This window comes from Pseudophryne corroboree, chromosome 2 (assembly GCF_028390025.1).
Source record: "Pseudophryne corroboree isolate aPseCor3 chromosome 2, aPseCor3.hap2, whole genome shotgun sequence".
Lineage (NCBI taxonomy): Eukaryota > Metazoa > Chordata > Amphibia > Anura > Myobatrachidae > Pseudophryne > Pseudophryne corroboree.
In genome coordinates this window covers 260,997,625-261,010,687 of record NC_086445.1, presented here as the reverse complement: position 1 = coordinate 261,010,687, position 13,063 = coordinate 260,997,625, and the positions used below count along the sequence as shown (strand labels likewise).

Here is a 13,063-nt window from a genome sequence, read left to right as displayed (position 1 = left end):
AGACGCTGATGGAACATTTAGAAATGTTTAGTCGTATAGTGTCCCATGTTTCGTCTTCAAGGGGAGTCCCCAAGTCAGTTTCCCAGGCAATTTCATGTAAGGTACGATGGGGAGGGGGGGGGTTGGGGGCAGGGGTCTGGCATTAAGATGGACTGATAGAGGATTGAAATAATGCCTCGATCCATAGAGCGGTAGATACAGAGACGTTCCATTGGAGATCAATTAGCATATTTAATTCACTCCAGCTAGCTTTTTTTAGTAGAATTTTGCAATTTATATTCCTGTCTAATCTGTTTTATAGAAATACAACAATGACTGGTGGATCGGGCGGCTAGTAAAAGAGGGGGGAGACATCGTCTTTATCCCAAGCCCACAGAGGCTAGAGGCCATCCGACTGAAACAGGAGCAGAAAGCAAGGTAAGAGCTCAGACTGCACCTGCATTGCTTATTCCTCTCATTGGGCCTTGTAGTATATTCCCAAATAACATTTTGTTTTTTTTATCCAGGCGGTCTGGTGGTAACACCTCTGGTTTGGGAGACATGGTCTCAGGAAATCGGCGTTCGCCTCCCCCATCTATAGGTAAATATTGTACATTATTATTATGTCATTGCTATGTGTACATTTAAACTCATCTAATTTTGTAAAATAAAATCCTACAAAAATGTGCAGTATGTAAGAGAAGGAGATGAATAATGTTACAGTGTTTATTACTAGAAAACAAGTGCATGGCGGTAGTATTCATTTATTGAACTAATGCAGATGTGTAATAACCCACAGATTTTGTAATTCTCAATGATCGATCTAGTACACTTTACACAATAAAAGCAAACTGTTGCTATGTGTTACTGCACAATTGCATTTTGTTCATAAATCACCTGTTAGATGCTGTGAATGTCACTTTAAAAATACGGCCATTCTTACACAAACTCCTGCACCACCAGCATCTCGCACTCTGTTACATTTACCGCAAAGTGTAGTTTATACATTTCTCTCTCATTCGTTTTCCCATACTTACCTGCTTTCCCATAATGCTAGCAAAGTCCAGAATTTCTAGAGAGAATGGCTAACATCCCACATGCGATTCCTGCATTTCATTATGTGATTCTCAGTGAATCCCATCTTCATGATCCTGCCATCACTGTACAATGCCGCAGATGATACAACCGCAGCACTGTGCCTTACCCCCTTGCACCACCGACATAGCTGTCCCTTCCAGATATAATTTCGTTAAACAATTGGCATGTACTGATGTGTTAAACACTGCTGCTTCTGCTTTTTGCATTCAGATTTCAGTTAGGCTCCAGCCCCAAGCAGCAGAAGAATTGTCTGTCTTCTCAGAACCTTTATGTGATCATTGCTCTTAATGTATAACACTCTAATGGTAACAGACCCAGGTCAAAACACTTCTCCCTACCTCGTTGATTTCAAGGATTTCTGATTTTGTCAGTTGTACTGAATTGTGCTCTATTTGACCCTAGCTACTTTCAAAGACATTGGTTTCCTTGCAGCTAACTGTGCTCTTGCTTTATATTGTGCTCTTAAATTGAGCGAACGGTGTCTCATTGAGAGTAATGAATAATACCACCTTTGTGGTTGTGTTAAAATCAAAGGCTTTTGTGCAGGGAAAAAATTCTGCAATGCCAGAAAAAATTACATAACCGCTCTCTGTATACCCACATAACAAAGTCTTGTTTGCTTACTGGAACACAATTGTGGCTACATTGTTACGCACAAAAATGCCCCAACCAATCTGCCCCCAGCTAATAATTACATCTTTGTAGTAATAAAATGAGACTGGGAGGTATATTTACTAAAGGTCGATTTTTTTGTTGTTTTTCTGCGTCCTGCAAAACGACCATTTACTAAAGTCAAAACCGACTGCAAAACTACCAAAAAACATGACTTTCAAATATATCAAGTGTTTTAACAAGGTACAGGAGGGAAACGTTCTTCAAAGGAAAAGAAGTATTAGAACACGAGGACATACACTGAAACTGGAAGGAGGTAGGTTTAGGGGAAACTTGAGGAAAAATGACTTCACAGAAAGGGTAGTGGACAAGTGGAATAGCCTCCCAGCAGAGGTGGTAGAGGCAACAGCTGGCCATACACCTCAAGATTTATTGTCCGATCTGGCTAGTTGGAATTAAAATCTGGTAATGGATGAGAGCAAGTGACAATTGACCATTTGCTCCCAAACACTGGAAACTGACAAAAAATTGTCAATCACATAAAATGGTTAAATCCATTTGATTTAAATAATTTAACGACCATATTTGTCAGTTTTACATCATTTAGGAGCAAATGGTCAATTGCCATTTGCTCCCATACATTACCAGATTTTAATTCCAACCAGCCAGATCTAACAATAATCTTTAGGTGTATGGCCAGTTTAAGACACTAGAATAATTTAAACATGCATGGGATAGACATAAGGATATCCTTACAAAGAAATTAAGATAAAATAGGGTTTGAGGTATTAATATGGCTGAAAAGGGGCAGACTAGATGGGCCGGGTGGTATTCAGCATACCGGTTGTTTGGATCCCGGCGCACAGTATACCGGCGCCGGAATACCGACAACCGGCATACCGACACCTTTTCTCCCTCTTGGGGGTCCACGACCCCCTTGGAGGGAGAATAGATGGTGTGGAGCGCATAGCGCGGCGAGCACAGCGAGGCTGCAAGGGGCTTATTTGTGCTTACCCCGCTGTCGGCAAGCCGGCGGTTGGGATCCCGGTGCCGGTATGCTGGCCGCCAGGGACCCAGCCGCCGGCAACTCATACCACACCCGATGGGCCAAGTGGTTCTTATCTGCTGTCACATTCTATGTTTTTATGTTTAGGACATTGTAGCAGCTATCGATTATATTACATAGAAATCAGATATTTACTAAGCATCTTTTTGAAAAGCAACAAAAAAATACCTTAAAACGACTGCAAACCCACCCAAACAATACTGTAGACCTGACTGTTGTAGTGGGATGAAGTCCTGCACGGAGCTTAGTAATCTGTGCAGGATTCATTACTGTAAAATGTTTAGAAATGTTTAAAAATAAGATTTTACTTACCGGTAAATCTATTTCTCGTAGTCCGTAGTGGATGCTGGGGACTCCGTAAGGACCATGGGGAATAGACGGGATCCGCAGGAGACATGGGCACTTTAAGAAAGAATTTAGATTCTGGTGTGCTCTGGCTCCTCCCTCTATGTCCCTCCTCCAGACCTCAGTTAGAGAAACTGTGCCCGGAAGAGCTGACAGCACAAGGAAAGGATTTTGGTAATCCAGGGCAAGATACATACCAGCCACACCAATCACACCGTATAACTTGTGATAAACTTACCCAGTCAACAGTATGAACAACAACAGAGCATCAGTACAACCCTGATGCAACTATAACATAACCCTTATTGCAGCAATAACTATATACAAGTATTGCAGAAGAAGTCCGCACTTGGGACGGGCGCCCAGCATCCACTACGGACTACGAGAAATAGATTTACCGGTAAGTAAAATCTTATTTTCTCTAACGTCCTAGTGGATGCTGGGGACTCCGTAAGGACCATGGGGATTATACCAAAGCTCCCAAACGGGCGGGAGAATGCGGATGACTCTGCAGCACCGATTGAGCAAACACAAGGTCCTCCTCAGCCAGGATATCAAACTTATAGAACTTTGCAAAAGTGTTTGAACCTGACCAAGTAGCCGCTCGGCACAGCTGTAATGCCGAGACCCCTCGGGCAGCCGCCCAAGAAGAGCCCATCTTCCTAGTGGAATGGGCCTTAACTGATTTTGGCAGCGGCAATCCAGCCGCAGAATGAGCCTGCTGAATCGTATTACAGATCCAGCGAGCAATAGTTTGCTTTGAAGCAGGCGCCCCAAGCTTGTTGGAAGCATACAGGATAAACAAAGATTCTGTTTTCCTGACCCTAGCCGTTCTGGCTACATAAACCTTCAAAGCCCTGACCACATCAAGTAACTCGGAATCCTCCAAGTCAGTAGTAGCCACAGACACCACAATAGGTTGGTTTATATGAAAGGATGAAACCACTTTCGGCAGAAACTGTGGGCGGGTCCGCAATTCTGCTCTATCCGCATGGAAAACCAGATAGGGGCTTTTATGTGACAAAAGCCGCTAATTCTGACACACGCCTAGCCGAAGCCAAGGCTAGCAGCATAACCACCTTCCACGTGAGACATTTCAATTCCATCGTTTTGAGTGGTTCAAACCAGTGGGATTTCAGGAAACTCAACACCACGTTAAGATCCCAAGGTGCCACTGGAGGCACAAAAGGGGGATGAATATGCAGCACTCCCTTTACAGCGTCTGAACTTCACGTATGGAAGTCAACTCCTTTTGAAAGAAAATGGATAGGGCCGAAAGCTGGACCTTAATGGACCCCAATTTTAGGCCCAAATTCACTCCTGACTGTAGGACGTGAAGGAAACGGCCCAGCTGGAATTCCTCCGTAGGGGCATTCCTGGCCTCACACCAAGCAACATATTTTCGCCATATACGGTGATAATGTTGAGTTGTCACGTCCTTTATCAGCGTAGGAATGACCTCATCCGGAATGCCTTTTTCGGCAAGGATCCGGCGTTCAACCGCCATGCCGTCAAACGCAGCCATGGTAAGTCTTGGAACAGACAGGGCCCCTGTTGCAACAAGTCCTGTCTTAGAGGCAGAGGCCACGGGTCCTCTGTGAGCATTTATTGCAGATCTGGATACCAAGTCCTTCTTGGCCAATCCGGAACAATGAGTATTGTTCTCACTCCTCTTTTTCTTATGATTCTCAGCACCTTGGGTATGAGAGGAAGAGGAGGAAATACATAGACCGACTGGAACACCCACGGTGACACCAGTGCGTCCACAGCTATCGCCTGAGGGTCTCATGACCTGGCGCAATACCTCTGTAGCTTTTTGTTGAGGCGGGATGCCATCACGTCCACCTGTGGCAGTTCCCACCGACTTGCAATCTGCGTGAAGACTTCTTGATGAAGTCCCCACTCTCCCGGGTGGAGGTCGTGCCTGCTGAAGATGTCTGCTTCCCAGCTGTCCACTCCCGGGATGAACACTGCTGACAGTGCGCTTACGTGATTCTCCGCCCAGCGAAGAATTCTGGTGGCTTCTGACTGAATCAGAACCGGTTGGTCGCGAAGCAGGGTCTCCGCTTGACGTAGGGCGTTGTATACGGCCCTTAATTCCAGGATGGTGATGTGAAGGCAAGTCTCCTGACTTGACCACAGACCTTGGAAATTCCTTCCCTGTGCGACTGCTCCCCACCCTCGGAGGCTTGCATCCGTGGTCACCAGGACCCAGTCCTTAATGCCGAATCTGTGGCCCTCGCGAAGGTGAGCACTCTGCAGCCACAGGAGAGACACCCTGGCCCTGGGAGATAGGGTGATTAACCGATGCATCTGAAGATGTGATCCGGACCACTTGTCCAGTAAGTCCCATTGAAAAGGTCCTCGCATGGAACCTGCCGAAGGGAATGGCCTCTTATGATGCCACCATCCTTCCCAGGACTCGAGTGCAGTGATGCACTGACACCTGTTTTGGTTTTAATAGGTTCCTGACCAGTGTCATGAGCTCCTGAGCTCTCTCTATCGGGAGATAAACCCTTTTCTGGTCTGTATCTAGAATCATGCCTAGGAAAGGCAGATGAGCCATAGGAACCAACTGCGACTTTGGAATATTTAGAATCCAGCCATGTTGCCGGTACACTTCCAGAGAAAGTGATACGCTGTTCAGCAACTGCTCTCTTAATCTCGCTTTTATGAGGAGATCGTCCAAGTACTGGATAATTGTGACACCTTGCTTCCACAGGAGCACCATCATTTCCGCCATTACCTTGGTGAAAATTCTCGGGGCCGTGGGGAGACGCAACGTCTGAAATTGGTAATGACAATCCTATACCGCAAATCTGAGGTACGCCTGATGAGGTGGATAAATGGGGCATGAAGGTATGCATCCTTTATGTCCAGAGACACCATAAAATCTCCCCCTTTCAGGCTTGCAATGGCCGCTCTTAGCGATTCCATCTTGAACTTGAACCTTTTCAGGTATATGTTCAGGGATTTTAAATTCAATATGGGTCTGACCGAACCGTCCGGTTTCGGGACTACAACATGGTCGAATAATAACCCCCTCCTTGTTGAAAGAGGGGAACCTTGACCACCACCTGTTGAAGATACAATTTGTGAATTGCAGTTAACACTATTTCCCTCTCGTGGGGGGAAGCCGGCAGGGCCGTCGGTGAGGGAGCATCTCCTCAAAGTCCAGCTTGTATCCCTGAGACACAATATCAATTGCCCAGGGATCCAACAGGGAGTGAACCCACTTGTGGCTGAAATTACGAAGACGTGCCCCCACCGGGCCTAGCTCCGCCTGTGGAGCCCCAGCGACATGCAGTGGATTTTGTAGAGGCCGGGGAGGACTTCTGTTCCTGGGAACTAGCTGTGTTGTGCAGCTTCTTTCTTCTGCCCCTGCCTCTGGCAAGAAAGGACGCACCTCGGACTTTCTTGTTTCTTTGTGATCGAAAGGCTGCATTTGATAATGTCGTGCTTTCCTAGGCTGTGCAGGAATATAAGGCAAAAGATCAGAATTACCAGCTATAGCTGTGGAGACCAGGTCCGAGATCCCTTCTCCACACAATCCTCAGCCTTCCATATGCCTCTTAAGTCGGCATCACCTGTCCATTGCATATTCTACAGGACACGTCAAGCAGAAATCGACATAGCGTTGACTCTAGAACCCAGTAGACTAATGTCTCTTTGGGCATGTTTTATATATATATATATCTTAAGACAGCATCTTTAATATATATATCTATATATATATATATATATACATACTAGGGTCTCAATCTCTGCTGATAAGGTACCTGACCACGCTGCTACAGCGCTATAAACCCATGCCGACACAATCGCCGGTCTGAGTAGTGTACCAGAATGTGCACGCTATCTGCAGGATCCTTGAGGATAGCTGTTAAGTCAGGGCTACCTTTTGGGCAAACGTGACACCCTAGGGGAAGATTCCCATCGTATCCTGGCCCTAGTAGGGAAAGGATACTCCCTGATAATTCTTTGTGGGAAACTGCAGTCTCTTGTCTGCAGATTCCCGCTCTTTTCCTTCATGAGAGGAGGGAAATTTACCTCAGCTTTCTTCCCCTTAAACATGTGTACCCTTGTGTCAGGGACAGATGAGTCATCAGTGATATGCAAATCATCTTTTATTACAATAATCATATATTGAATACTTTCCTGCCATTTTGGCTGTAACTTTGCATTATCGTAGTCGATACTGGAGTCAGACTCCGTGTCGATATCAGTGTCTATTATTTTGGATAGTGATCATTGAGAGACTCTGAAGGTCTCTGCGACATAGGGACAGACATGGGTAGATTCCCTGTCTGTTCTCTAATCTTTTGTGCAATAATTTCACCTTAGCACTTAATTACACATATCCAAACAGGTGTCGGCGTTGTCGACGGAGACACCCCTCACACACACATTTGCTCCATCTTCTCCTTAGGGGTGCCTTTTACCTCAGACATGTCGACACACACGTACCGACACACCACACACTCAGGGAATGCTCATCTGAAGACAATTCCCCCACAAGGCCCTTTGGAGAGACAGAGAGAGAGTATGCCAGCACACACCCCAGCGCTATTACCCCAGGAATAACACAGTAACTTAATGTTAACCCAGTAGCTGCTGTTTATATTGATTTTTGCGCCTAATTATGTGCCCCCCCTCTCTTTTTACCCTCTTCTATCGTGTATCTGCAGGGGAGAGGCTGGGGAGCTTCCTCTCAGCGGTGCTGTGGAGAAAAAACATGGCGCTAGTGAGTGCTGAGGAAGAAGCCCCACCCCCTCGACGGCGGGCTTCTGTCCCGCTTAAATATACATTTTCTTGGCGGGGGCTCATACATATATACAGTGCCCAACTGTATATATGCTAAACTTTTGCCAAAGAGGTCCCAATTGCTGCCCAGGGCGCCCCCCCCCCCTGCGCCCTGCACCCTTACAGTGACCGGAGTATGTGAGGTGTGTGTGGGAGCAATGGCGAACAACTGCAGTGCTGTGCGCTACCTCAGTGAAGACCGGAGTCTTCTGCCGCCGATTTCGAAGTCTTCTTGCTTCTCATGCTCACCCGGCTTCTGTCTTCCGGCTCTGCGAGGGGGACGGCGGCGCGGCTCTGGGATCGGACGACGAGGGTGAGATCCTGTGTACGATCCCTCTGGAGCTAATGGTGTCCAGTAGCCTAAGAAGCAGGACCTATCTTCAGAGAGTAGGGCTGCTTCTCTCCCCTCTGTCCCACGATGCAGGGAGTCTGTTGCCAGCAGAGCTCCCTGAAAATAAAAAACCTAACAAAATACTTTCTTACAGCAAGCTCAGGAGAGCTCACTGAACAGCACCCAGCTCGTCCGGGCACAGATTCAAACTGAGGTCTGGAGGAGGGACATAGAGGGAGGAGCCAGAGCACACCAGAATCTAAATTCTTTCTTAAAGTGCCCATGTCTCCTGCGGAGCCCGTCTATTCCCCATGGTCCTTACGGAGTCCCCAGTATCCACTAGGACGTTAGAGAAATAGAGAAAAGAAATAGTGTATGTGTGGTGTGGTCTCCCCCAAATTTATAACCAGCCCTGACCATCCGAGCCCGACACTGGCCAGCCCAGGGCTGTAATCCCTTGGGGAGTGGGGACCCCAGAAATTGAATTTTTTTTTTTTTTTTTTTGGGGGGGGGGGGGGGATAGGGTGCACACATTTTTCTCTCTATTTTTAACTATTACTTTACACTTAATTAACAAAGCTGCATAGATCTTAGTGATCTGTTCAGGGTTTCACCTTTGCAGCAGGTTGATGGCAGGTTTGCCATCAGATCTGCTGTGGTAGAGGGTTTTAAATTCTGAGGGCTATTGACGTAGGCCTTTAAATGACAGCTGTTTTTTCAGATTGCAAACAGACGTAGATAATCGTCACTTCCAGTCAGTTTTGAAATAGACCCAAAACTGATCTTTAGCAAATATTAACAGACAGAGAGGTAAGCGGGCCCCGCTTGCAAGCTTACAATCTATAGAGACATTTATACATCTGGAACTGAAATTCTAACTGGACTGAATACGAAGGGATGCACAATAAGGATCAGATGTTAGCAAGACCTGCGGAACATGCCTGGAGATGCAGGGCCTTATTCTCAGTTACACGCACTGCCGATGTTGCATGCAGTAGAGCACTTTTTCTTCTGCGCATGCCTATATGTCGCACTACATATGCGTCCAGATAGAGCACACTCATTGTTGGAGTTGCGATTGAGTTGCACATGAGATGCACCGTCTCAGAAATGTTTTGGAAATATAGGGGTATATTCCATTGAAGTCGAAACTTCCGTCTTGTCGGAAAGACAGAAGTTTCCGACTAATTTAGGTCAGGAATTCCCTACTTGTCGGAAAACATGTGGATTGGCGGAATAGCCGCAGATCCACATGCTTTTGTCGGAAAAGCATCCAAATCTGACAGGTTTTGGCCCCGTTTCCGACAATCTCAATCCGACTTGAAAAAAAAGTTGGATTGAGGAGATGAGATGGGGAGTGGGGACATGTTTTGAGGGGTGTGGGGACGGGGGAGGATGGAAGAGACGGCGGGCTGTAGGGGCAGCAGGGCACATGGCTGGTACCTCAGACGGGCATCCCCCTGCCTAGGCTCCTCTTTACCGCGATGACCAGCGTTCCCCGGCCGGCACTGGGCTGTGTGGCTGAGTGCGGGGATCTGAGGCTCACTCCAGCCCGTCCCTGTGATCTCAACACAGGGACGGCTGAGGATGAGCTGAGAGGAGCAGCACGGATGGGACACCGGCGTCAGCAGCAGCTCGGACGGAACCCCTGACAGCAGGGGTATGAGCGGCGGGGCAAGTGATAGTTGTCGGAAACGGACAAATCCGACAGTCGGATTTGACTGTTCATTGAATAGTGCTTTGTTGGATCCTTTCCAACAGTGCTTGTCGGAAAGGATCTGACTTGAATTGAATATACCCCATAGTGGAAGTTCCTGGCTGGTGACAGTGGTGGCTTAGCAAACACACAAGGTAATGGTCCATCTTATAGGCATATTATGGAAGTGTTGAGGGAGTGACGGTGAAAGCGGTTGCGTGCAGAGACGCTCAGCTGCTCACATAGGAAGCCATGCTTGGATGGAGGAACTGCACCTACTATGGAGCTGAGGATGCACAATGGATGCTGGCAGTGGACGTCTCAGTCCTTGCGCATTCAGTCACATGGATGTAGACCAGGGAAGGACTTCATAGCAGCATTTGCACCGAGTCACGGATGGATTACTGCCAATAGGCATATACACGTCTGACTCAGAATCAGGCCCAAAGTCTTGATTTGCGTTAACATTTCACTAGTCTGTATATACTGTAAAAGAAATACATAATGTTTTAAAATGAGCATTGTTCCCCAACCCCAAACGCAACAAAAATCTCTGCGTGCCCCGGCAATATCTAGCTTAGGAGGTGCTACTGCTCTTAGACGCAGGGCAGTAGCACCCGGTACTGATAAATTATGCAAATGCAGCTGGAGGCGTCATGTGTTAATAGTCGCCTCTTGCAGGCTTCTGTGATCTGCTGCTGCGTCTGGGGGATGATACATCTCCCCAAAAAGCAGTTTGCAGTTTGTGCCTTATGATTTAATCTTAAAGCTCAAACACGTGCACCTAACAAGGAAAAATAATAAGATTTTACTTACCGGTAAATCTATTTCTCATAGTCCGTAGAGGATGCTGGGACTCCGTAAGGACCATGGGGAAGGAGATAGGGCACTTCAAGAAAGCTTTGGACTCTGGGTGTGCACTGGCTCCTCCCTCTATGCCCCTCCTCCAGACCTCAGTTAGGGAAATTGTGCCCAGAGGAGATGGACAGTACGAGGAAGGATTTTTGTAAATCTAAGGGCGAGATCCATACCAGCCACACCAATCACACCGTATCACTTGTGATAAACTACCCAGTTAACAGTATGAACAACAACATAGCCACGGTTCAACCAATAAACTATAACATAACCCTTATGTAAGCAATAACTATATACAAGTCTTGCAGAAGAAATCCGCACTTGGGACGGGCGCCCAGCATCCTCTATGGACTACGAGAAATAGATTTACCGGTAAGTAAAATCTTATTTTCTCTAACGTCCTTGAGGATGCTGGGACTCCGTAAGGACCATGGGGATTATACCAAAGCTCCCAAACGGGCGGGAGAGTGCGGATGACTCTGCAGCACCGATTGAGCAAACAGGAGGTCCTCCTCAGCCAGGGTATCAAACTTATAGAACTTTGCAAAGGTGTTAGACCCCGACCAAGTAGCTGCTCGGCACAACTGTAATGCCGAGACCCCTCGGGCAGCCGCCCAAGAAGAGCCCACTTTCCTAGTGGAATGGGCCTTAACCGATTTCGGTAACGGCAATCCTGCCGTAGAAAGCGCCTGCTGAATCGTGTTACAGATCCAGCGAGCAATAGTCTGCTTTGAAGCAGGAGCGCCAACCTTGTTGGCCGCATACAGAACAAACAGAGCTTCAGTCTTCCTGATTCTAGCCGTTCTGGTCACATAAATCTTCAAAGCCCTGACCACATTCAGGGACTCGGAATCCTCCAAGTCCCGTGTAGCCTCAGGCACGACAATAGGTTGGTTCATATGAAAAGATGAGACCACCTTAGGCAGAAATTGAGGACGAGTCCTCAACTCTGCCCTATCCACGTGAAAAACCAAGTATGGGCTTTTATGTGATAAAGCCGCCAATTCTGAAACACGTCTAGCCGAAGCTAATGCCAACAACATGACCACTTTCCACGTGAGGTATTTCAACTCCACAGTTTTGAGTGGTTCAAACCAAGGTGACTTGAGGAAACGTAACACCACGTTAAGATCCCAAGGCGCCACCGGAGGCACAAAGGGAGGCTAAATATGCAGCACCCCCTTCACAAAAGTCTGTACTTCAGGAAGAGAGGCTAATTTTCTTTGAAAGAAAATGGATAAGGCCGAAATTTGGACCTTTATGGACCCTAATTTTAGGCCCAAAGTCACTCCTGTTTGAAGGATGTGAAGCAGACAGCCCAAATGGAACTCCTCCGTAGGAGCAGCTCTGGCCTCACACCAAGAAACATATTTCCGCCACATACGGTGATAATGTTTTAACGTCACGTCTTTCCTAGCCTTGATCAGGGTAGGAATGACTTCCTCCGGAATTCCTTTTTCCACTAGGATCCGGCGTTCAACCGCCATGCCGTCAAAAGCAGCCGCGGTAAGTCTAGGGACAGACAGGGCCCCTGCCGCAGCAGGTCCTGCCTTAGAGGAAGAGGCCACGGATCTTCTGTGAGCAACTCTTGCAGCTCCGGATACCAAGTCCTCCGTGGCCAATCTGGAACAATGAGGATTGTTCTGACCCTGCTCATTCTTATTATTCTCAACACTTTGGGTATGAGAGGAAGAGGAGGAAACACATAGACCGATCTGAACACCCAAGGTGTCACCAGAGCGTCTACCGCTACCGCCTGAGGGTCCCTTGACCTGGCGCAATACCGCTTTAGCTTTTTGTTGAGATGGGATGCCATCATGTCGATTTGAGGCAGTCCCCATCGATCCGTGATCTGTGCGAAGACTTCTTGATGAAGTCCCCACTCTCCCGGATGCAGGTCGTGCCTGCTGAGGAAGTCCGCCTCCCAGTTGTCCACCCCCGGGATGAACACTGCTGATACTGCGCTTACATGGCCTTCTGCCCAGCGTAGAATCCTGGTCGCTTCTGCCATGGCCACTCTGCTCCTTGTTCCGCCTTGCCGGTTTATATGAGCCACTGCCGTGACGTTGTCCGACTGAATCAGAACCGGTTTTCTCCGAAGCAATTCCTCCGCTTGACACAGGGCGTTGTATATGGCCCTCAACTCCAGGACGTTGATGTGGAGACAAGTCTCTAGGTTTGACCAGAGACCTTGGAAATTTCTTCCCAGTGTCACTGCTCCCCAGCCTCGGAGGCTTGCGTCCGTGGTCACCAGGACCCAGTCCTGAATGCCGAA

At 47.5% G+C, this 13,063-nt stretch overlaps 1 protein-coding gene across 5 annotated transcripts in view; it reads left to right on the top strand.

Moving 5' to 3' along the window:
* Nucleotides 1-13,063, top strand: part of CACNB3 (calcium voltage-gated channel auxiliary subunit beta 3) — a 426,341-nt gene that overhangs the window by 317,158 nt on the left and 96,120 nt on the right. For 4 of the 5 annotated variants that reach the window (XM_063952739.1, XM_063952732.1, XM_063952727.1 and 1 more), the window contains exons 4-5: nucleotides 302-417; nucleotides 507-580. In XM_063952739.1, coding sequence (XP_063808809.1) covers nucleotides 302-417; nucleotides 507-580 — 190 coding nt within the window. Of the gene's footprint in view, nucleotides 1-301; nucleotides 418-506; nucleotides 581-13,063 lie in introns of those variants that run through there. The other variant, XM_063952741.1, reaches the window with a different exon arrangement.